Source organism: Mastacembelus armatus, chromosome 5 (assembly GCF_900324485.2).
Source record: "Mastacembelus armatus chromosome 5, fMasArm1.2, whole genome shotgun sequence".
In the NCBI taxonomy this organism is placed as follows: domain Eukaryota; kingdom Metazoa; phylum Chordata; class Actinopteri; order Synbranchiformes; family Mastacembelidae; genus Mastacembelus; species Mastacembelus armatus.
Genome location: NC_046637.1, coordinates 4206014 through 4229713, shown reverse-complemented (window position 1 = coordinate 4229713; position 23700 = coordinate 4206014). Strand labels below are relative to the sequence as shown.

Sequence of the window (23700 nt, the reverse complement as noted above, 5' to 3'; positions counted from 1 at the left end):
GATTTGATGACAGGCTAAAAAGTAGAATATCACCTGATGAGATTTGGGGAACTAACACTTCTGATATTACACAATGACTTGATTTTACCAAACACCGACTAATAACGTTTCTCAGTTAAGCCCCACGAACGGACACACAGCACTTTAAAAATGATCTATATTCTCTCATTAAAGCCTATTTCTATGATGCAAATTTATTTTGCACTTAATCACAGTCCTCCCTGTGGGCAATGCTGCCCTATGCGCTGCGGAGGAAAAATGTTGCTGCCCGTGTGTGTTGCATTTTCAAGCTAAAGTGTCACCTGTTCACTAGTCCGGGTTTGGTTTCTGCAGAGAGAGTGAAGGCAAGTGGAGGCGGTGGGTGTCAAGGAGTGAGCAGGAGGATCAGCTGGATAATTTCAGTCCCTGGGATTCAGCTGATTGGTCGTTGAGGAGTGTGCTCTGTCCCACAGTACTGTCGAACAAATCAACAGAGAACAGTTCACAGGGTGTGTGCGTACGTGTTTGTTCATCTGTCTTTGTGAGGACAAATTTGACTTTTGGACCTCAGTATTGGGGACTTTTTTGGCTGCAATTCAACTGTTACACCAGGCAGTTACTGAGCTGACATATTTAGCAACAACTCATCTCTAGGTCAAACTGGTTTGTGTGGTTTAGGATGAGGGGTGATGTGTGACGGTTTAGCGGCTGCATTATGTCGACGAGGGTCCTCACAAATATAGAAGTACAAACTGTGTGTGATGTTCAGAGCTTCAGCTCTACTGTCCCACCTCTCAGCTGTTACTATAGTAACTACCTGATTGTAGCATGCTCATGTTGCCATGGTGACTGGGATCCATATTTACAGCCGAATTGGTCCTGATTGTATGAACTGAACAGCCTGTGTGTGTGTGTGTGTGTGTGTGTGTGTGTGTATGGGTGTATTTGGTGCTACGGCAGGTTGTCGTCCCGCAGACTCTCCAGGATCTGGACCAGGCTCTCCAGTCCGAACATGTAGCCCTGGTCAGGCCCGTCGTGCACTGCTGTGTCACCACGGAAACCCTTAAAGGTGGAGTGGGCAAAGTCGATCATACGAACATCCACCAGGGGGGGCTGCTGGGGTGGGGGTGCATTAGCAGGGGGGAGGGAAGTTAAACTGGGGAAAGGGGAGGAGGCGTTTGGATGTGGGTGAGCCGAGGGGGCCGGGTGGAGGAATGAGTGGCAGTCTGATTTGCTGGGTGGAGTTTGTGGGGGAGGATGAGGGGATCGGGAGGACAAAGAAATCAGTCCAGGTCCCTGAGAGGACAGCGGCCCCACGTCTGGGTTCTGGCACATGTCTGTTTCACAGGAAGCATCAGGTTCCTGGGGATCGTGGGGCCCGGCCCCACAGTAGGGCTCTGCAGGGGCCACAGAAGTCTTCTGTTGCCGAGCTGTATGTGACCCTGAGCTGAGGACTGAAGGGCCCTCAAGTTCCTACAGACACATTTAAACACAAAATATTAATAAGATCTACCATCAGCAGAATTCACTATAAACTTCCACAGAAAGATACATTTTTCATCTTACATGGAAACGCAGCAGAAACAAGTTGTAAACACAACGCTGACATATTCTCACTACTTAAATCAGAAACAGAGTTGTGTGCACACTGTTTTCTGTCTATTCAGGATCAGTTAGATAATTGGTGACGTCTTCAAACCAGACATCTGTGAGTGAGGAGCCAGTGACGGATCACTTCTCTTTTGCTGGTTGTGGTGGCTGCAGAGCTTGTTTTAGCCTTCAGGGGCCTTGAGGCTCTGGGGCCTGTGTGTTTGCACACTTGGTGAAGTTGGTAACCCAACTTCAGCTGCAGCTTCTTTTGAATAAAGTAAACATGTAAACTTTATTTGGGCTGTCCCTCTCACTTCTATAGTGATAATACTAAGCTCCAAATAATGAAACACGACTAAGTTACATCAACTGACAGGTATTCACTGAAGAATAAATGAGCCTTCATGTCCCAGCTCACCTTTCCCTCATAGATGATGAGCAGTGAAGACGAGTAGAAGCGATAGGATGCCTGCCTCCCTAGCACTGCCTTCAGGCTGCGAAGCTTATTCAGGACTGGCTCAAAGAGGTCCTGCCTCAGGCCCTTTCCGTTGTGCATGTACTGGTAGAGTGCCTGGCGGAAGCCTTCGGGCGACAGCCCGCGCCCATAATACTTGTTCCTGCATAGGTAGTGACCAGTGTTCGGCTGGTACACCTGCAGAGACAAAAGGCAAACGCATGAAAACACACAAAATCAAGTTGTAGAAGTTTTCTCTTACTCAATTTTCTCTTTTGGAGCCTAAATATCGTTACTGACAATGTATGGCTTGTTATTAGCAGTAGGAGCGTGACAGTTTTAGTAGTATTAGTGGTCTTGTTATAAGGTGTATAACTGTGATGCTGAAGTATCAACACATAACATACACGTACTAAACAGTTGTATTGTCAGCAAATAGAAATGTTTATTAATGCTGTCATCAATTACTCCACTGGTAGATACCCATAAGAGGATAGGATGCATTAGAGTGTGTTATAAACCACTTATTAAAGCCACTAAAAAGTGCTTGTTTATCAGGGGGTTAAAGTAAAGTGTTATGAGCTTTTTTTTTTTTATTTCCCTATATTCTCAGGTGATTAACTCTTGTTTGGGACAGTCATGGACTGAAGCTTGGATGTATTTTGTTCTACCTGCATGCCACACACTCTGACTCCCAGCGTCGCTGAAGTGCTCTGCTCACATTTCTTCATCTGCCTGGCTGCCTTCTCTTCAGAGGCGTCGTCTCCGTGCTGCCTGGTGCCCATCTTCAGGTCCAGGATGCAGGGGTAAGAGAAGTGGTGAACCACATTCTCCAGCAACAGAAACTCTGGTTAAAACACTGACGTTAAGGAGCAAATTTCTGTTTGACAAGTGAACCAGTCCTGACAGCCTAGAGGTTTTTCTTCACCTTGTTAATGTGACTACTGAGGTTTGTCTGAACATCCAATAATTTATTCTGTGCTATTGATTATTCTTTGCCATGAATGTTCAGTTATGGTGAAGAAACATCAACACTCAATGGACTCCAGGGACTGTGCCCTTTGAGGTGCTGCAATAATTTCAATGTTAAACATCTTCAGGTAACATGGACTTCTAGTTTTAGCTTCAGTCAAAAAAGAGAAAATGTAAAATATGTTCAAATATAAGACAATTCAATTTGTGTATCAACCAAAATCACAATAAAATCATCTCAAAGCACTTTACCAATTAACACTGAGACAACAAAAGTTTAAAGTACATGTTTGTCATAAGAGCCTGTTTCAAATAAACCTCTCTGCGATTGAAGTAAACAAAAGTATCAGACACTGAGCATAGGAAACAAGGAAAGCATAAAAAAAGCATTTCTCCACAAGTCTGGTATGCATCTACTGAAAATATTTCCATGTCACTGTCAGATTCCTCTTTCACTTTAGTGCTGAATTGTCAGCCTGAACAATGATCACTGGATGCTGATCAGTTCAATAATGTGTAATGTAATGTCATATAATTACCACGGACCTGCACAGCTGGAATATGGAGGGAAGGCTCCCTGAGAATCTGAGCTGACAGCAGCCCTGTTGATTGTGCTCTGACTAGTCAGACGAACCATGTTGGGGACAGAATGTGTCACTTACTCATTCTTCTCAGCTGTGTTTTCCAGGCAGCTGCAGTCTGTGCTCTTTGAAGCTGAAGATCAAAATATGACCTTTAACCTGAATCCCTCAGATACCTCAGACCCCTGCTTTTTATTTTCCAAGCTCTTCCTCAGGCTCATATTTTCAGTGGCTCTAACTGGACAGTACGGTTCTATACTACTCGACTATCCAAATACTCAACTGCTGAGTAATGTGGACAGTAGTTACTCTGTGTACAAACATATAGTATTTACATGACTTCCAGCCCTAACTTTATTCAGGTGTGGTGTTTAAGTCGCCCCTGCATATTGTTGCCTTAATTATCACTATTTTCCAGTCAGGTTGGTTCTTTCTTGGATTGACATAGTTTTAAAACCTCTGTAAAGTAAATGGACCCTGATTTAAGAGTTATAGTTAGTTTAGTTGCTGAAATGAAACAGAGCTGTTGCGTATCGGTTGCTGTGACTGGCTGAGGAAGGATACTGAAGAGTTTGCGATCCTTGGATTCAGACCTCATGCGACTAAGCTGCTGTTTGTGACAGCGGAGGCTCCAGGGGTTGTGGCTGATCTTCTCGGATGTCAAACCACTGTTCCAGTCCAACATCTGGAAGGGAACGTCAGAGTGGATCTTTGTGTCGAGTCTCGGACTCTTCAGCTCTGCAACACTGGAGGGAGGATGAGAGAGGATAGCAAACTGTTGAATCTACAACAGGTTTAAAGGTGGGTCAAAGTCTGTGTTTATTTGCTGCAGAGTGTAGAAATATTTTCTGCTTTCCCCTGGTCTCACTCCTTTTTCCTCTTGGGTCTGTACTTTTATGTTGTGAAACCATAACGTTTTTGGATAAGTACACATTTTTTAAGGTGTCTGACTGAGCTGCCTCAGATGGAAGCCTCGCAGCTGTTTTTGTAGCTCCTCATGTCACGGCAACAGTTAGTGTGACTTAAAACAGCAGCAAATATGAGCCTCATGGTGGCACAAGAGAAAAAGTCCAAGCGTCATCAACAACTCCTCGGGAGACATTAAATGCATGGCAGAAACCTCATTCAACAATTGCTGAGATATTTTGATCTGAACCATGGTGGTGGTCCAGATGAGTGACATCACCATCAATCTGCTGTTAACGCTTTTAAATACTAAATGCCTCCATAATGTCTGGAAATACTAAAAAAATGAGTCCAAGCTAACGTCTTCAAATGTCTTGTCCAAAACCCCAAATAAAGCAAATCAATCATTTCATTGACTTTAATACAATCTTACTTGTCAGAGGTGTCGGTGTCATGCGCGTCCCTCCTCTCAGGCCGCTCCTCCTTGTAGTCCGAGGAGGAAGAGGAGCGATGGAGGCTGCGACGGGAGTGTTTCCTCCGTGGCTGCTCCCTCTCGGGGGGTTCACGCTCCTCGTGCTCCGTGGTGCCTCCCTCCATGTTGCTCTCCACGTAGGGGTAGGCCACCAGGTTGATATAGCCATCAGAGTCGCCCTCGAAACAAACCAGCACCACACCTGACAGGAGGGAGCAAAATCCAAAGCGGGTGTTTAGGAACATGCAGAGACATAAAATCATACTGTACATAATGTTTTTACTACCAAAAGCTTAGAAAAAGCAGAGTTAAAAAAAGTGACATCCCTGTTCTGTCAATTCAACTCAATGTTCAATGACCACATTATTTACACAGTGTTCAAGATGTACCAAGGTTTGTCTTTTATTGCTACAGGTCTCAGGTTCGTGTCTGCAACTGGAGTGAACGCCCATTCAGCCCTGTCCACAAAGTGCACCACCACCATCATCATCATCATCATCATCATCATCATCATAACAGGAGAGAAGTGTTTTTTTTTTCCAATGTGAAGTGCAGCAAAACATTATTGCTGCACTTCAGTTGGTGGGACATTGTGCTGCTATTTTTGAATGATCTGTCTTTGATCAGGTCAAAAAAAATTGATCCACAGAAATAAACAATCTCCTAATGGGACTTCCTATTAAAACAAGACACAAACTGCGGCTCATTTAGAATTCAGCTGCAGGTTTTTGTTAAACCAGGTCAAAAACCTCAGATCACATCAATGCAATCATCTGAAACCTTCACTATCTACCTGTTACATCCAGAATTCACTCTAAGATATAATGTTTTTTTGGTCCTAGAGTAGATATCAGACTTTCTCTTAGCTAAATATTTCAGCAGAACCTGTCAGGTCAGATTCCTCTCCAAATTCACTGCATTTAGCATTTAAGCACCCAAACATGGAAAACACTATTGATTAAAATGCCACACTGAGGGTTTGATGCTGTGTTTTTCTGAACTGCCTCCACTGTGGTGACAATTACACAATAGCAAACTGACTTACGGCAATACGTATCAGTGCAACATTAGCTAATATCAACTACCATAAGCTATAGGTTAGCTAGGTTACTAGCTAATGTTACTTTAAGATCGCAACAATCAATATTTGTGTATTAACAATAAATCAAGTTCATGGTAAGTTCAGAGACTTGGGAAATCTGTGGCAAGAGAAACTGAAGCTATATGCTAACTCCACTTTTCACCCATCTGTATATGAAGATATAAACGCTCTGGAATTCAATTGAGAAACAGTGAAGTGATTAAATAACCAGATATGATGATTGTATGACGCAGTGCATTTTAGATTTAAAACTAGAGCAGAGCATCTCTGACGCTAAACAAACTCCCTGTTTGCCCAAATTTGATTTTGCTGTCGATTAAGTCACTGGTGGAAAATCAACTCCACGTATAAAGTCCAAAATTTTCCATGAAAAGCACATGTGAGTGCTCTGTCCACAGAAATTGGACTTGTTCAACACCTCCTGAGCAAAATTTGATCCTTTGATATCAAACAGATTCTGGATTAAACAACCTTGAGAGCTTCAGAAAGTCGTTACTGGGCAGCTGTCTGTCAGTGTGCTGATATTTAATCAGCAGGACAATGGCAGTGGGCAGAGATCCAGGACTAAATATAGACTCCTTATAGACCACTGTTGTCATGGCAGCGGGACCCACAACACCAGCAGGATGCACTGGTGGGAATACAGATATACAAGTGTACAGGGAACACAGGGTCATCAGGAAATATTTCAACCTTCTCACTTTGCGCACACTTTATTGTGCTCTAGGCTTAATGTTTAGATGGAAAAATGTCCATTTCTGCCCATCAATCTACCCCCAATGCCCCATGAACACAAACATGTTTTCATGTTTTTAGAGAAATGTATAATAATAATCAACAACTGGATCTCTCATTTATTTGAACCCTTTGCTGGGGTCAGATGTCTCTTTTTTTGCTTTAATGATTCTTCTAGAATTTGACAGGAGGAACTGAATGCGGGACTCATTCATTCAACTGTGAGGAACTGAATGCAAGTGGAAGAAAAACCATCTCAGTAGCTCTACATCAATCAGCTCTTTATGGAAGAGTGGGCAGACAGGAACCACTCTGAGAAAAAGATAACAGCTACTCCATGTTTGCCAATCAGCAATTAAGCTGCTCTGAGAGCAGGAGCAAAATGATTCTCTGTTCTGATGAGAGAAAAAAAAACAAAAAAACTCTGGGCATAACTCCACCAGGCACATCATCATATCAGCATCCCCACAGTGAAGCATGGTGGGGGCAGTATCATCCCATGCAGCTACAGGGACAGGGGAAACTGGTCAAAAGTAAGGGAAGGATGAATGCAGCCAAATTTAGCGAGGTCCTGGAAGAAATCCTGCCCCAGAGTGCACAGACCTGAGAGCGGGGCAACAGTTCATCTCTCAGCATGACAACGGCCTGAAACAAACAACCAAAACAACACTGGAGTGGCCTCAGGACAGGTCTCTGTCTGCGCCTGAGCGGTTCAGCCAAATACCAGATTTAAACCACATCTCTGGAGAGACCTGACGGTTGCAGTTCACAGACGCTTCCATCCAGTGTGATGGAGCTTGAGAGGATCTGCCAGGAGGAACAGGGATTACATAACCTCACCAAACCTGTGCACAAACAACGACACAGGAGTACAATGGCACCCTGAACAGGTGCAAGAAACCTGTGAGGCAGGGCAGTGAAAGCACAGTAAATCTGGCACACTGATCACACCCACACAGTTCTCACAAAAGGTCTAATCAAGCAAGAGAAAACACCAGTGTGGGTGCGCTGTGGGTCTGCAGGGGATTTAACGTTTCTCATCACACTCTTAAATGATGTCCTTGCAGCTGTGAGCAGCATTTCAATATCTACATTACAATCTTTAGCAGTTTTCCAGTACCTGCAGTTTTTCAGTCTGCTTGGAATCATGTACTGGTACACAGATCATGTCTTATGGTGCTTTTCTGCCAGACCTTTCTCATTTCTCAGACATTTTAACATCAAACACATGAAACTAATGCAGTGTAATAGCAAGTGCATTCCATTTGTAAGTGCTTCAGTGCCACTGCCCTGGTGGTTTGTTTACTGGCTCAGAGGAACAAAACAATGTTATTAGTTACGCCTGTTCCATCCAAATTCAAAATCTCTCTTCATCTTCGTCATTGCCTGCCCTCTTTCATCATCTGCTAAATTTGACATACATATAAGAGTGTGTGGCTGCTGACTGTCAAAGTGTGTTTGGGTGTGTTTACTACAGCAACAGAAGTGGAAACAGCTACAAAATGTGTGTCGTGATGAAGAGCAGAGCTGCTAAACCACTTCACTTCCATTAAACATCTGCACTTCCTTCCTTCTCTTCTGTCTGCCTGCCTGCCTCTCACTGAGGAGCAAAGATTATTTTAGAGCAGTGTTTGAGTTACGAGGAGGCCAGAGTGGGGCTGACTTCTCCTTAAAGTGAGGTCCTCTGAAGTTTGGTGGTGTCACAAAAATTGGATAAATGATCAACCATTAAAGCAGAACATGTTTAATCCAAATGTCACTGTTGTCAGCACAGGTACCTGCTAGGTATGTCTGCCTAAAGCACCTCCACCAGTGCCAATGGGCCAGCTGCAGGATCGTCAGCCGGGAACCACCCTTCATTGATGTTTCGCTCCTTTAATCCCGGAACATCTCGAGGTGGTGGAGCAGCGGCAGGGAGATGTCCCTGACACTCCTGCAGCTGCCCCTAGGATCCCTGTTTGTCCCAACCCTTGTCCTTTCTTCTAATCCATAGCCAAAAGCTTCCCTTTTCTGCCTCCTCTGCCAATTCTCTCAGTGTTCTCTTACACTTCTGGCCAGTGATACCCATGGACTTCAGGAGCCGCTGTACAGATGCTCCAGTGTAACCTCTGCAGCCAATTTCCATTGGAAAGGTGAGGGCCCTCCACCCAGCGTGGGAGCATACAGCTGCCAGCTCAGCATACTTCTCCTTCTTCCTCTCAAATGCAGCCTCCAATCCCTCCTCCCATGGTACAGTCAGTTCAACCATGAAGACTGTCTTAGCAGGGGTGGACATAAGGATGATGTCAGGCTGTGCGGAGGTTTGGGTGATGTCAGCGGGGAACTTCAACTGCTGTTCAAGATCCGCTGCCATCCTCCACTTCCCTCTTGGCGCCAGCTCTGCTTCTCCATTTTCCGGAGCCGCTGCAAGTAAAATGGATCCGCTGGTGGGTCGTTGGCATCTTCTCGCTGTTTGCCTCTACCCTGCATGTCTCTAGGACTTCAGCAAGCTTGCGCAGGACTTGGTCATGGCACCATCTATAGCAGCCCTGCGTCAGAGCTGCCTTGCAGCTGGAGAGGATGTGGGTTTGGGGAGGAGCAGAGCTGGCAGCTCTCCTCTGAGCCGTACAACAGGTGGATGTTCTGAGGACTGGGAAGGATGTCATATGTGGCCCTTAGAAGGAGGCTAAGTCCTTCCTGAGGCATATTCCACGTCAGCCCACGTGATGTTCCTCTCAGTGACCGCCTCCCAGGTTGTCCATCTGCCTTGTTGGAACTGTCTCACGGCTCTGACCTTATACCGCTCATCCTCAATGTTCATCACTTCAGTGATCACCAGGTCTTTCCTCTCCTTCCTTGATGCTTTGGACCACATCCTGGGTGCAATTCCCCATCCAAGGCCTGTCCTTCCTGACTGTGGCCACCCAACAATCTCTTGGTGCTTTAGTTGGTTTGTGGCCTGGTCCACTGCCTGTGCCACATTTCACTTGCGTCCTGTGTGGACCTGGGCTTTGGTGTTTCTCACAAGCAGGTCGGGTGAATCTCTTAGCACAAATAGAAGTCTTACCTTCTCCTGCTTGTAGCCCAGGGTGACGGATTTCAGTGGAAGTTGCATGGTGGTTCTCCCAAACAAACAATGCCACATTCGAAAGGCTACGGGGCAGGCTGAGCCATTTCTTGATGAATGTGTTTGCCTTTGCGTCCATTTTCACAGCTGTAGTTAGGGTGATGTCACACAACTTAAGGGGCCACATCAGTCGCTGGTACAGGGTGAACTGATAGCTCCAGACCTTGAATTTGTTGGTCGATCATGCTCAAATCATCTGTAAGATGGGACATCACTTTATCTGCCATTCTTCCTTGCAGATCCTCCCCAGTTCTGTCAGGTTGGATGGTGAACGTTGGTGGACAGCCATTTTCAGGTCTCTCCAGAGATGCTCAATTGGGTTTAGGTCAGGGCTCTGGCTGGGCCAGTCAAGAACGGTCACAGAGTTGTTCCGAAGCCACTCCTTTGTTATTTTAGCTGTGTGCTTAGGGTCATTGTCCTGTTGAAAGGTGAACCTTCGGCCCAGTCTGAGGTCCTGAGCACTCTGGAAGAGGTTTTCGTCCAGGATATCTCTGTACTTGGCCGCATTCATCTTTCCTTCAATTGCAACCAGTCGTCCTGTCCCTGCTGCTGAAAAACACCCCCACAACATGATGCTCCCACCACCATGTTTCACTGTAGGGATTGTATTGGACAGGTGATGAGCAGTGCCTGGTTTTCTCCACACATACCGCTTACAATTAACGCCAAAAAGTTCAATCTTGGTCTCATCAGACCAGAGAATCTTATTTCTCATAGTCTGGGAGTCCTTCATGTGTTTTTTGGCAAACTCTATGCGGGCTTTCATGTGTCTTGCACTGAGGAGAGGCTTCCGTCGGGCCACTCTGCCATAAAGCCCCGACTGGTAGAGGGCTGCAGTGATAGTTGACTTTGTGGAGCTTTCTCCCATCTCCCTACTGCATCTCTGGAGCTCAGCCACAGTGATCTTTGGGTTCTTCTTTACCTCTCTCATCAAGGCTCTTCTCCCACGATTGCTCAGTTTGGCTGGACGGCCAGGTCTAGGAAGAGTTCTGGTCGTCCCAAACTTTTCCCATTTGAGGATTATGGAGGCCACTGTGCTCTTAGGAACCTTGAGTGCTGCAGAAATTCTTTTGTAACCTTGGCCAGATCTGTGCCTTGCCACAATTCTGTCTCTGAGCACCTTGGGCAGTTCCTTCGACCTCATGATTCTCATTTGCTCTGACATGCACTGTGAGCTGTAAGGTCTTATATAGACAGGTGTGTGCCTTTCCTAATCAAGTCCAATCAGTTTAATTAAACACAGCTGGACTCCAATGAAGGAGCAGAACCATCTCAAGGAGGATCAGAAGAAATGGACAGCATGTGAGTTAAATATGAGTGTCACTGCAAAGGGTCTGAATACTTATGACCATGTGATATTTCAGTTTTTCTTTTTTAATAAATTTGCAAAAATTTCTACATTTCTGGTTTTTTCTGTCAAGATGGGGTGCTGAGTGTACATTAATGAGAAATAAAATGAACTTTTTTGATTTTGGCAAATGGCTGCAATGACACAAAGAGTGAAAAATTTAAAGGGGTCTGAATACTTTCCGTACCCACTGTACATGGAAGACAGGTGCATCTGAGAGAAGGTCTCTCACACAGCTGACTTATTTCATATTTGATATACCTCTTCTGTATTAATGATTCAGTCCTGACTGTGTGCATGAGTCACTATCCTAATCAGTGGCTCAAAAAATAAATAAATAAAATAAAAAAATAAATCAAATAAAGCTCCAACATCCCCCAAACAGGATAGTTTTAAATGGGTTTGCAAGGCTGGTCTGTATCTTCCGTCAGTAACTTAATTGACAGAGCCACATGACAGGGTGCGTATTGATGTATTAGGACAGTGGGCTGCTTTCGTATTGTATGATAAGTATTGTGTGGCTAAACCCATCTGTACTCTTCTTGTTGGGGCCTTGATGAGTTGGCCACAACAACACAGCTGTCAACTCTCAGTAAAAGCATGTGGTGTGAGAATGTCTGCTCTGAGTGGCTACAAGGAAGTTTAACTATTTATTTAAACAGAGATCACAGACTCTTCAGAGTCAGTTACACTAACAACTGCTTTTTAACCACTTGGGAACACAACAGGGACGTATCCTGTAATCACCTTATTAGCAAACAGATCATTTACACGTCCAGGAGATCTGAAGCACAATTATTATTAATTTGTTTGTGTCCAACCAATGAATGTAAGTTCAATATTCACTATTTCAGCTCTGTTTTGGTCTCTATCGACTCCTGTAGGAGATATCTGTTTTTAGAGGCTAAATGCTCCACATTCTTCTCCAGATAGTAGCTGCAGTTTGGTGCTGAGTAATGCCCTGTGGGTTTTACAGCTTTCTTCTCTTAAAGCTGCTGCCTGCTGTGGCTGAAAGGTCATCAAGAAAGCAATAAATGTGCACCAAAACAGCCCATTTATGGACAGGATAGCTAAACGATGAAATGAAACCCCATTATATAACTAGTTATAACCAAGCCCTTGTACACTCTCAATAATGTTCTCACATTATTATTAAATATTACTTCGAGTGTCTTCAACAGGTGTCATTGTGAGTGGATAAAAAGTTGGCAAGTGAGTGTGTAAGGGTCAAAATAGGTGAAAGTAATGAATAGACAGCTGAAATATCAAGTGGTAAAAGTACAAATTCAAACTTGACCAACCCACAGAAAGAGAAAAACAAGTCTAAAAACATGCCTGTCAGGACTTGGGTTGTGGGAATTAAAAGAAAAAAAAAGGGAGTTCACTAACAAACCCAGCTAGTATCCACGGCTACACCAGAACTAAACATCGAGTCATGGGTGACGTGAGACAGACCTTTATACTCCGGAGTGAACTCCTTCATTTCTGGAGGCAGAGACTCGTAGAATCGCTGCTCTCTGGTGATCAGAGGCTTACACACCGTGTGGTCATCGTAACGCATCATGCTGGTGTGACCCCCCACCTGTAAACATACACATATTAATATAATCCCCGAAGGAAAATTCAGGAGAATACATACACACATACACACTGAAACAGTTAAGAGGGAAATCATGCAAAATCAAAAAATAAATAAATGAAATAAAAACAAAAAAACATCTCATAAATGGTTTATACCACCAATAATATTATAATGAAAACCTATTTTAATACATGTGCAATGTGTAATCATATCTGCTTACAAATGCAGAAAAGTGTGTTATGAAGCTCTACTTTTATTACCTGGTGTATGAAGGGCTCCAGTGGAACACCTCCTCCTCGTTGTCGAAGTGAAGCCCCTCCCCCCTGCCCCGCCCCCTGAAGTTTGCTGTCCATGTTGGTGTGAGGGAGGCACATGGCTCCAGGCGGACGCACCACGCCTCCTCCTGCAAAGGAGAGGAACCCTTAACAACGTCATGACCCAGAGAGGTCCTATGGAGATGAGTTCTTCCAGTAAACCTGCTCAGCCAGCAGCTGAACCACCCTGCAGATATGTCACTTAAAACACTTTATCAGTACCAAAATATGAACACATTTTCCTCAAAACCTTTATTTTCAACAAGTTTTCAAATGTTAAACTGGATCTAAACTAGGGCCGCAACGAACAGCTGTTTTATTATAGATTAATCTGGCATCTTTTTCTATAAAATGCCCTAACTTAATAAAATATCATAGGTGTAGTTATCAAATGTCTCGTTTTTTCGGATTAACCGTCCAGGACCTAAAGATGAAGAGCAAATCTTCACTCTGGAGAAGCTGGTTTCAAAGAGAGGAAAGCAAACAGCAGGTGAAAACTCCCTGAACATAGCAAGGAGGAATCCGATTGGTCACAAAATTCATCCTGCAGCACAACCTTGTCAGAAAGAACTATGTTCAGAAACAGTAAGCACAAGGAGTTCTGCTCAGCATCATGGAGTCAGTCTGGGTTCACATGAAGAGACAGAAGACATAGACAGATTGAATCTACAGAACTGTGGCAGGTACCTGACAAGTAATTTAAAAAACTGATTACAGGTGTAGCAAAGACAACAGTGCTCTTCTATGACAGTGTCCTTAGTTTACTTTTAGTGCATTAAACTTCTACACAGTACTGTAGATGAGGGTCCTGGTTCTGGTCTTACCCTGGGCATGGGCTCTGGTGTGGAGTGACGGGGAGGGGGGGGCACAGGGCACCACGGGCTGCTGGGAGCGCACGCCGGCCCCTGGGGGAGGCGGCGCCAGACCGAAAAACCACCTCGCAAAGGCTTCAATCAGAGTGCTCCAATCCACCGCCGGCAGCACAAAGACCGAATCACGACGGGAAGGGGGGCGGGGAGGGGGACAGAGTTGGTCAGGAGGCAGGAGAAGCAGGGTGTCAATTAGGAAGAGTGATCACTTCCTGTAAAGGGAAGAAATGAAACAAAATATAATTGCTTGCTATGGTAGTTATTGGGCCATTTATAGTACATTCTCTGTAAAACCAAAACTAAGCACTGAAAGAGGCTAAAACTGTATAAACTGCTCGGTAGAGCTGACAGGAGTTCAAGAATTTAGGTCACTGGATTTGTCCCAACATGAAACTAACTGCACACTGCAGATCTGATCCACTGTGAAAGTAAAACTACTGATTAGTGTGACTTTAACCTGAACAGTTGACCCTAAATTGTGTTGGGCGTGACATGCGGCCTGGGAACAACAGTGGCTGAGAAGACATCATGTTAAAACAAACTTCTTACACGCTCAAACTTTAGGAAGGTGTGTTCTACTGTACATGGCCTGTATTAACTCAGCCAAGAGTGAGAGAAAGCTACATACAGGTTGCAATGGTTTTCAGAAGTGTTGCCAAAACCTTAGCTGGAGGTTTGAATAAAGTTCATGCTGGAAACCGTCGATGTGCTGCTGCAGTTTGCTCTTGGCTGGAACACATTATGTTATGTTACCCTTCAGCACTGAACAACATTCTCATTTACAACCATTTTAATGAAACTAATCCTAAACCCAGCAGCCTCATAAACATTTTGTTTTATGGGGACGTTTCCACAGACAGCTGACATCAACTGTTTCATAAAGTTTCACAAGACTATTTCTCACACACACAGACACAGCTCTAGGTGGCTCAGTGAGCAGGCCAAGGTGTCAGTGAAAAGTCCCCCTGCTGGTTTGTAATGATGCAGAGGATCTGTCGCCCAAACTTTGGGGAGCCGCTACAATTAAGGAACATTACCACAACAATAACAAATAAATGCCTTGGTGGCTCTACTTTCATGGTGCTTTGGTCTGTGCTGGGTTGTAACTCTCTTGATTTTATTTGTTGTTTTATAACAATGTAGAAAACCTGTTTTAGTGCCATTATGAACAAAAGCATATGACTGCAGGACTTATTCTCTTTATTATGCAAAAAACAACAGATGAGGCAAAAAGAAACTAACATTTGTACCATGGTTGTGCCTTTGTAACCTGGTTCAGTATACTTTTACACTTTTACACCTTTAAATGACACCAGGGTTAGGACTATAATCAAAAGTGCTGAAGAACAGTTACCTATTTCATATTGGGGTCATTATTTTTGAATTACTATTTTGTTGAATTAAAGCCAGAGGTTCTCCCAGCTCTCTGCTGACGACCTGAAACTCAAAGGTTCTGAATTATTTTAAAAAATGAAAATCAAATGAAATCAAAGCTTTTCTGTTGCTGAGTAACATCCAAAATACAAACAATTATAAGTGATTTGCATTTGGAGCAACGACAACAGAGACAATTACAATAAAGAGCAACACCTGATTTTTTTTTCAATTACCACATCAAACGTAGACAAACGTAATAGTGAGTTTCTCATTGTGTCCTTTTTATAATTAATTGTATTTTATTGCCGTCATGTTAAAGCAGCACTGTTGTAATGTAAAATAGGAAAGATCTGCATGAAAATGCTGTTTACAACGCTCCTAAAACTCTTACAGCTTGTGAATTCACATTACACTGATCACCGTCCTGGTGTTTTAGTGAGCTAAAACCCACAGCAGATACTGGACAGTATTCGGACAGAAACGTACACATTTCCTGGTGGTCTGTTAGCTCCAAAGAAATCTTAATGCTGCAGGAAACAAAACCATCCTTACAACTGGTGCCAGTTCAAGGAAGAACCTGTCCTAACAGAAACCTTGACCTTTCTGACTAACTGACACTGACACTGAGCTAAATCTTCCACCCACCATCAGTGTGGACCTCACTGAGGCTCTTGTAATTAAATGAGAGCAAAATCTGCAGCCTGGTTCAACACACTGGAACCAGAACAAGAAACACAAACAGCTGCAGGTTTATGTTAATGGTGCTGGAAATACCTGATGAAACAAGAAAGCACGGAAAACGAGAAGGACACAAAAGAAGACATGATGGTTGGAGAACAGAAGAAAGCCTGACTCTATGTGTGTGTTTCTGAATGCATCATCTGGACAGTGTCAGCAATGTAAACTTAAAAGTCTGGGTGAAACGTGTGATTACCTAACTACTTAGCCAAATGTTTGAACACATCCCCATCTCACTGTGAATGATCAGATATCTCATCTCGTTTTAAATGTCGATACTAAACGTTTTAAACAATCTACACTTAAAAACAACATACTCATGTCAATAAAAACTATTACACAGATAGGTAATTACAACATGTAGATACTGTATACTGACTAGCTACAGCCCACATGAGAGATGTTTGCCCCACAAACTACTTTGTGACTGTTCAAAAAATAGACTTTGTTTTAACCACCATGACAAACATGCTGCTCAAAAACATTGTCACAAGTTAAACCTCTATTTTAGAGTCCAGTTTCAATTTCAAGTGATTGGAAACTACACCAGTGTAGGAAGATTTTAATCGAAGAAGAAACTGAATGCTTGTTCAACAGAATCTCAATTCTTTTTGATTTGGATTGTTTGGGACATTTTTCCTGTATGAGTAGAAAATGTTTTGGGGGATATGAAAGGACAGAGAGGTTAGAACTGAGCTGCTTAAATGAAGAGCTGCAGGAGTCAGACACATATAGAAAACCCTGAAATCCTCAAACCACCAACATGTCATCAAGGTAAGAAATGCTTTTAACTACATGTTCCTGTTCCGCAAAAACACACTCGCACTGGGCTCACATCACATGCTCGGCTCACAACACCTCACAGCACGGTGCACATTCAGCCACGATGGAAATTTAACATCCAATAATCTAATCTGAAGTTACAATCCAAGCCTGAGCAAGCATGAGCCCCAGATGCAGGCGGGAGCACACACTTGTGCTCAGACACACACACAGCGTAAACCGTGTCTCCCATGAGCAATGAATTCTAAAGTTAGTAGCAAACAGGAAACACCAGGTCACATCTGTTCTGTTTTGAGATCACTTAAATCCCCCGATGATCCATGAGCTTCAAACATTCCTCTGCAATCACAACACACATACACGCACACACAGTCTCGGTGAAGTCTTTGGTCCTGCTGAATCCTCACATATTCACAATGTGCCAAGAGAACATTGATTATCTTTTGATTCCAAATGGTTCATATTTTACGGCAAACATGACCTGAATTTGTTTACAAAGGTAAAATTGTTGATTGGAATTGTCACGACATAATTTTTCTATTCTGAACAGACAACAAACTTTGCTTTTATTTGAAAAAAAAAAAAAAAAACCCAAAATAAAACATACCTTTAATATTAAATTAACATCACCCTAAACCCTAACCCCATCTGAAACTTGACCATAAACTTTCAAAGGTGAACAATTTTTTCAGTTAATATTGTCAAATTCCTGCCAACAATGGCAGTCTGCCATCTTGTCAGCAACCAAGTACTGTTGTTAAAACATGTTTTAAACCTTAGTGTTTTGCTCTTTGTATGAAAGACAACTGCACAATACATCTAAGAAATATATTAACATCCTACTGTTTACACTCAGTTGGCAGTTTATTAGGTACACCTAGTTGAAACTACTACAGTCTAAAGTAACAGCGAGATCAGTCCTGCTTCATGAAGGTGTTTGTGTTCAAACTGTTTTAAAGAACCACCATGGAAGAGGATTTACTGCATTAGACTGTATTACTTCTAACCAGGTGTAACCAACAAACTACCAAATGAGTTATTCTCACACTGCCCAACCATTCCAAAGGATAGAACAAATTCACTAACACTGAATAATAATACCTGAGTGTTATTGTTGGGTAAGATGGTTCAGACAGAGGGGGAGGACTGGGCTTTTTGGTCACCCCTCCGTGGGCTGTTCTTTCAGTCAGCAGTTTATTGCTGGCACAATGAACAGGTGTGTTTCCAGCACCCTGAGTGCTGTGTGAGGCTGGGGGCTGGGAACACACCGGTGGAGGGCAAAGTCAAGGACATCGTCCTCCTCCTCCTGTTTCCATCATCCCTCTACCCAGATCCCCTCACCTCCTCCAACCCTCCCTCTTCCTGGGCTTGGATAATACTAAAACAATTACACTGTAAAAGAAACAATATTCCTTACAAAAGCTTAGTACTGAGGGCGACACAGTGGAGAAGTGGTTAGCTGTGCACTGCAAGAAGGTTCTGGGTTTGAGCTTGCAGTCAACCAGGGCCTTTATGTGTTTGCATGTTCTCTTGTGTCTGTGTGAGTTTTCTCCTGATACATCCACCCACACTGAGGTGACTCTAAATTTCCCATGTGTTGTGAACTTGTGCATCTTGTCGATGCCATAACGTTGATTAGAAACAGTCTGACTTCAGCAGCCTCCATCATTTAGAGGTCAAAGCGGAGTTTCCTCCATCAGCTGTGAGTGCAGGAGTGAGCCCACAGTGAAAACAAACAAACAACACAACCTCTAATCACACCCTTGTGTCCTGCCAATAGTGCTGAATGACCTGAGCAGTCAGCCAATCAGCTTAGAGGATCTGTGCGACCATAACTTACATCACTGACCATGACTGGGACAAAGCTGTGGGCTCGTTCCAGCTCTACGATGCTCAGAGTGATTAGGGTGCTATTTCTGACTGACTCTATGTGTATGTGAAAGAATCCTGCTGCCTTTAAAGCCAGAGACACAGCCACTTAAGGACTTCCAGTAATATCTAAGAGTAGCAGTGCGTAGTTTGGCACTGTACTGCTTGTGTGTTGGATATTAAGGCTTTACTGGGGATCTGCTGCACTTTTCTTGTTTGTAGGGGATATTTTCAGCATGGTAGAGAAAGTTAAAGGACAGGACAGGTGGCATCTGAAATCGACTTTTCTCTGGTTTGTCTAGAGTTGAAAATGTTCAAGAGCCCAAAAACTTAAACCAAATAAACAAATAAGTAATAATCCTGACTTTTTTGTTGAGGTAACAACATTATTTGTCTACTGTTTCCAGCCAAAGAGCCTTCCTTCATGGAGGCATGAAGACAAGTGTCTTATTTATTCCTTTGATCAGTTTTTCCAAATTAAAGTTGAAAAATGTCCTTTCTTTTTTCATGCATTGAATAAAAATGATCTTATCTTATACCGCCAAGCATTGGCATCTGTACCTACTTGATAAATACTTATATATATATATATGTATATAATAAACATGCAGTTTCTACTCTCAGATCTTCTTATATCCTCAGCTTTTACAGTTGTATCACACTACATACAGCTGCTCGAGATCATTTCCTCTCTATTTTTGTCAGTGAAACACAGTGAAGCAGTTATTCAAAGAGCTGCAGGCACTTAATGTTGTCAAACAGAATCAAAGTAAGGAAAGAATTTTCTGGGACCAGTTCTTGGACGATATGAGACGGTTGGGTCAGTGTCCAAGAGTGAAAAACACCAGAGGAGAGAGCAGGAGACAAGAAGCTTAAACTGTGCCGAGACACAAACCACATAACTACGGCATCTCTGGTCTGAGGCCAGACAAAGATTTGTTGCAAGTCTCAACTCTTCCTCCCATTTCTGCCACTCTGGTCTAACAAATAAAGATAAAATGGCAAAACAGAAGAGCTTTATAAAAAGAAAAGAATTCTGCTCCAAAGTTTTCATCAGACTAACCTGCATCTTATTTAGTTAAATCAATAAATATTGCAAACTAATTTAAAAAAAAAATCTTAAAAAGTAAGAAACTATTCAAAACACATGGACTATGAGGAAATGGACAAACAAGGGAAAACAACACGGTTTCACGTTTATTACAAGGAGGTAGTACTGTATTTGACATGAAGAGAAAAACACCAATTAGTCAATTAATCAGTCTGAATAAAATAGGTTTGCAACATTTAATTCTCGTTTTTAAAGCACAACCACTAAACATTTGCCAATTTGCTGCATTTTCCAGTCTGACATTTCAGTACATTTAATATTTTGGGGTTTTGAACAGTAGATTGGATGAAACATAACGTCTAATAACATTTTTGAGTAAAAGACAAACTTAAACACTGTTACCTTGTGCCATTTACCACAGTTTGTTCCTGTTTTAAGTTTGTTGGTGGTAAAATCTGAGCCTGGCACTTTTCTTGGTAAATCTCAAAGCTGAACGTGCAAACAAGGGAAAGTGAAGATGGCATCATCACCATCATCGCCCCGATCATAACACCTTAACTCAGCAGCTTTTGTGTGCTGACTTAGTAAAGCAGAACATAATAAGGATAAATGATGCTAAATATGGGCTGGCGGTAGCATCTGCAGATACACACAATATTATCCTGGGAACTGCACAACTAAAGACAACATAAGTTTCAAGTGGGACCCAGGTGATAGAAAGGAAAAGACAGGAGAGAGGGGGTGGTGAAGGGAAGAAGAAGGTAATGACAGAAGACAGAGGGAAATAAAGGGGGAAAAAAGACAGCATATTAAAAAGAAAGATTAATGGATAAAAGGTTCTTGAAGGACAGGACAAGCATTTAAAGTCAATAGGCATGAGGAGGAGGCAGGCAAAAAAAGGAGAAAGAAGTGGAAAGATGTATCATGTAACTCTGTGGGAAGCAAACTCCAAACACATCTGTCAGTCTCCAAAACCACAGACTATGACTGGGAAAAACACAAAAACACACACAGCTGCTGCCCATTGCCCCTGACAGAACTCAGCAGCTGCTGAGCGACGCACACACACAAAAACAATCTATCCTATCAACAAGCGGCCGAGTGAGACAAGAGTGCAGATCAGTCAAAACAACCACGGAAGACCGCATGTCTACCATCTGTGGTCACTAAAAAAAAAAAAAAAAAGGACAACTCAGGAGTTACCATGGCAACAGAAACCCACAACATGTCAGTCAGCTGATAAGACCTTAAGGTCAGTGCAGCTCACATAATCAAATCAAGTCTGAGGTTTTGGTTAAAGCCGTGAGATTGTTGTGAACATGTTTCTAACAACTCTCTCAGTATTATACTGTAACTAATGATTTCCTTTTCAACCCCATAAATAAACATGCTGATCATTGCTTTCTCAGAGTAAAAATGTTTCTCCTCAGTAACACTGGGGCCACACTGGATCACAAAACTGTAAAATCTCATTCATTTCTCAGAAGATGTCAGACAACACCAGGTTTGCACACCGATGCTGAAGCTGATATGGGATAACTGACTGCAAGTAACTCTCAACATCTTCTACAGGGATACATCTAACCCTCATACCATTCTATACTTTAGATGTGCTGTTATTCTTGTATATTTAAAAAACCCAGGAGGTTGTTTTAACAACATTTACTGTTGCTGTAAAGATATCTCCAAACTTCTCAAAAGGTTCTTATTACATGTGGAAGGAAAAATGCTGCACAACAACAAAGACTTCTTAATTAACTCCCAAGCTACATTTTCCAGTTCAGATAGCTTGAAATTACATATCTCCTTATTCATTTTGTATACTGACAATTATACAAACATATAATAGTGTTTGGTAACAAAAAAATGACAGAAAGTTATTCAGTTAGGCAATATATGATCATATATAGTGTAACTGATAAACCTTTTCATTTTGGCCCATGCCATAAATAAGTACTATTGTGATTGGTGTCATTAGGCAAACTATGTTTCTATATAAAATACTTGTGACTGCAAACCTAAACATTTGACTACAGAGACTTGCTATGCACTGATGGTGAGAGAAACCAGTGACTAACCTCTTCTCTCCCCTCAGATGTCTTAGATAGTCATCGGCAATATCACCTGAACCAAACGGACTCCTGTGGAGACAACATCCTCAGCAAAACGACCCGGCACTCACTCCCATCGCCAGCTGGATGAAGCAGTGCTGCGTCAGTAGCATCACAACAAATAAACAAATAAACAAATAAACAAACAGCGTGGTCCGCATCACACGCAGGGCAGCTGAAGCTCCTGAATTAAAAGCCTCCAGACCTGCGGTACTAACAATAAGTCACTACATTTCATTACGCGGCCCGTTTGAATCAAGACCTGGACCGTATTTGCACCGACTTAGCTGATGGAGCTAGATAAACTTTTAGAAACCCACCTCTTATTCTTGAAAACATTACCATCCTAGTTCATCATAACGTTAGCTAGTGTGGCGCGTTTGCCTAGTCCCGGGTCCATCTTCGTTAGCGTTAACGCTAGCTGTCAGACCGGCCAGCTGCTTGACCTTAGCTTGACAAGACGTTAGCTAAGTCGGCTAATTTCACACCACAATGAGAGTAAACTCCACACCGTTTCTCCTCACCGCACTTCAACTCTTCCTCAACAGCTGCTATGCGTCCCGGACACTGAATGAAACCTCGGCCGTTAGGTCGGCTCTGCCTGCCGGTTAGGTAACGTTAGCCTTGTGTGGTAACGCTAGCAGGCGAGCTAACATCACGGTTTGACGGTGCGCAGTGTCCCCGGTCAGAGGCACTGGGCTGTCACAGCAAACACCGTACCTTCACCGGACCGAGACTGAGCTGGCTTCGTGGATGTGGTTCAGAGACCGGGGCAGTTCCTGTAGGTCAGTCCCCAGTAACCAGACTCATTTAAGGGCGGAAAAAACATCCAGGAGGCTAACGTCACTACAGCGAAGCTAACACTGCCTGTTTGGCTTCTACGCTTCATTTACGTCACTGCGGCGCTTTGGCGCCATCTGCCGGTCAGAGGGGCGGTCACAGTCTGCCCCAACCTGCTGGGGCTGTTTAGATAGATAGATAGATAGATAGATAGATAGATAGATAGATAGATAGATAGATAGATAGATAGATAGATAGATAGATACTTTATTCATCCCCCATGTGGGAAATTCAGATTGTCCTGCAGCGCTTATATTAACTTTAACATAGAAAATTCTCTATATAATTGGACAAAACATCAACTTTACTTATATACAACTTTAGCCTATATCTAATAAGGTCAAAGTTATTTTTTTAATATTACACAGTATTGTTTCTTTCTTATTTCTTATTTCTTATTGTAATGTATGAGGAAATTATAGATGTCCGTGTTTTTTAACGAACTGAAGAAATGTATTCTTTTTATACAGAGCTTTATAGCAGAAGCTTGCAAATCATACATTCATATTTTTTATAGTTTCCTTCATATAATTCAGAACTACAGTCCTACAACCTTGATATTTAAAAAAATAATTATATTTTATTTCTTAAGAATTTTCTCTTCTCTACTGGTGTGTTTTTTGCATTATGTAGACAATATATTACCTTGACATTATTACTCATGAATTATTTTTTTGTGAATTTTCAGTAGATTTTCTAACGCCAGCTGTTGCTTTCATGGCATATTTGAAAAGGTACTACACGGCAGGGGCAGACTGTGTGTGGCTTTAAATGTTAGTTGAAATATGCTACTTTAATTTGAGTGGTTGGCCATTTTAGCAAATATATTACCCGTGTATCGTTTAGAAAGTAACTAAGTAGTTATAGTAGTAGCAGCAGGAAGTACTGTAAGTAGACTCCTATTCAAGGTCGTTATCCCCG

General features: G+C 42.6%; 1 protein-coding gene across 5 annotated transcripts; it reads right to left on the bottom strand.

The window, feature by feature from the left end:
* Positions 1-209: 209 nt before the first annotated feature.
* On the bottom strand, positions 210-22827 carry ip6k1 (inositol hexakisphosphate kinase 1). Of its 5 annotated transcripts, none has more exons than XM_026307025.1 (10): positions 22660-22827; positions 21907-22022; positions 13966-14222; positions 13088-13230; positions 12701-12827; positions 4916-5156; positions 4141-4322; positions 2695-2870; positions 1988-2221; positions 210-1452 (listed from the first exon to the last, which is right to left on the bottom strand). In XM_026307025.1, exons 4-10 carry the CDS (start codon positions 13199-13201, stop codon positions 931-933), a joined length of 1596 nt encoding a protein of 531 aa, XP_026162810.1. In that variant the 5' UTR covers positions 13202-13230; positions 13966-14222; positions 21907-22022; positions 22660-22827; the 3' UTR covers positions 210-930. The 5 variants fall into 5 exon arrangements, with proteins under 5 accessions (XP_026162810.1, XP_026162809.1, XP_026162811.1 ...); XM_026307024.1 differs by lacking the exon at positions 22660-22827 and adding an exon at positions 22260-22653 and having other exon boundaries at positions 21907-22037; XM_026307026.1 differs by lacking the exon at positions 22660-22827 and adding an exon at positions 22260-22653.
* Between the last annotated feature and the right edge of the window lie 873 nt (positions 22828-23700).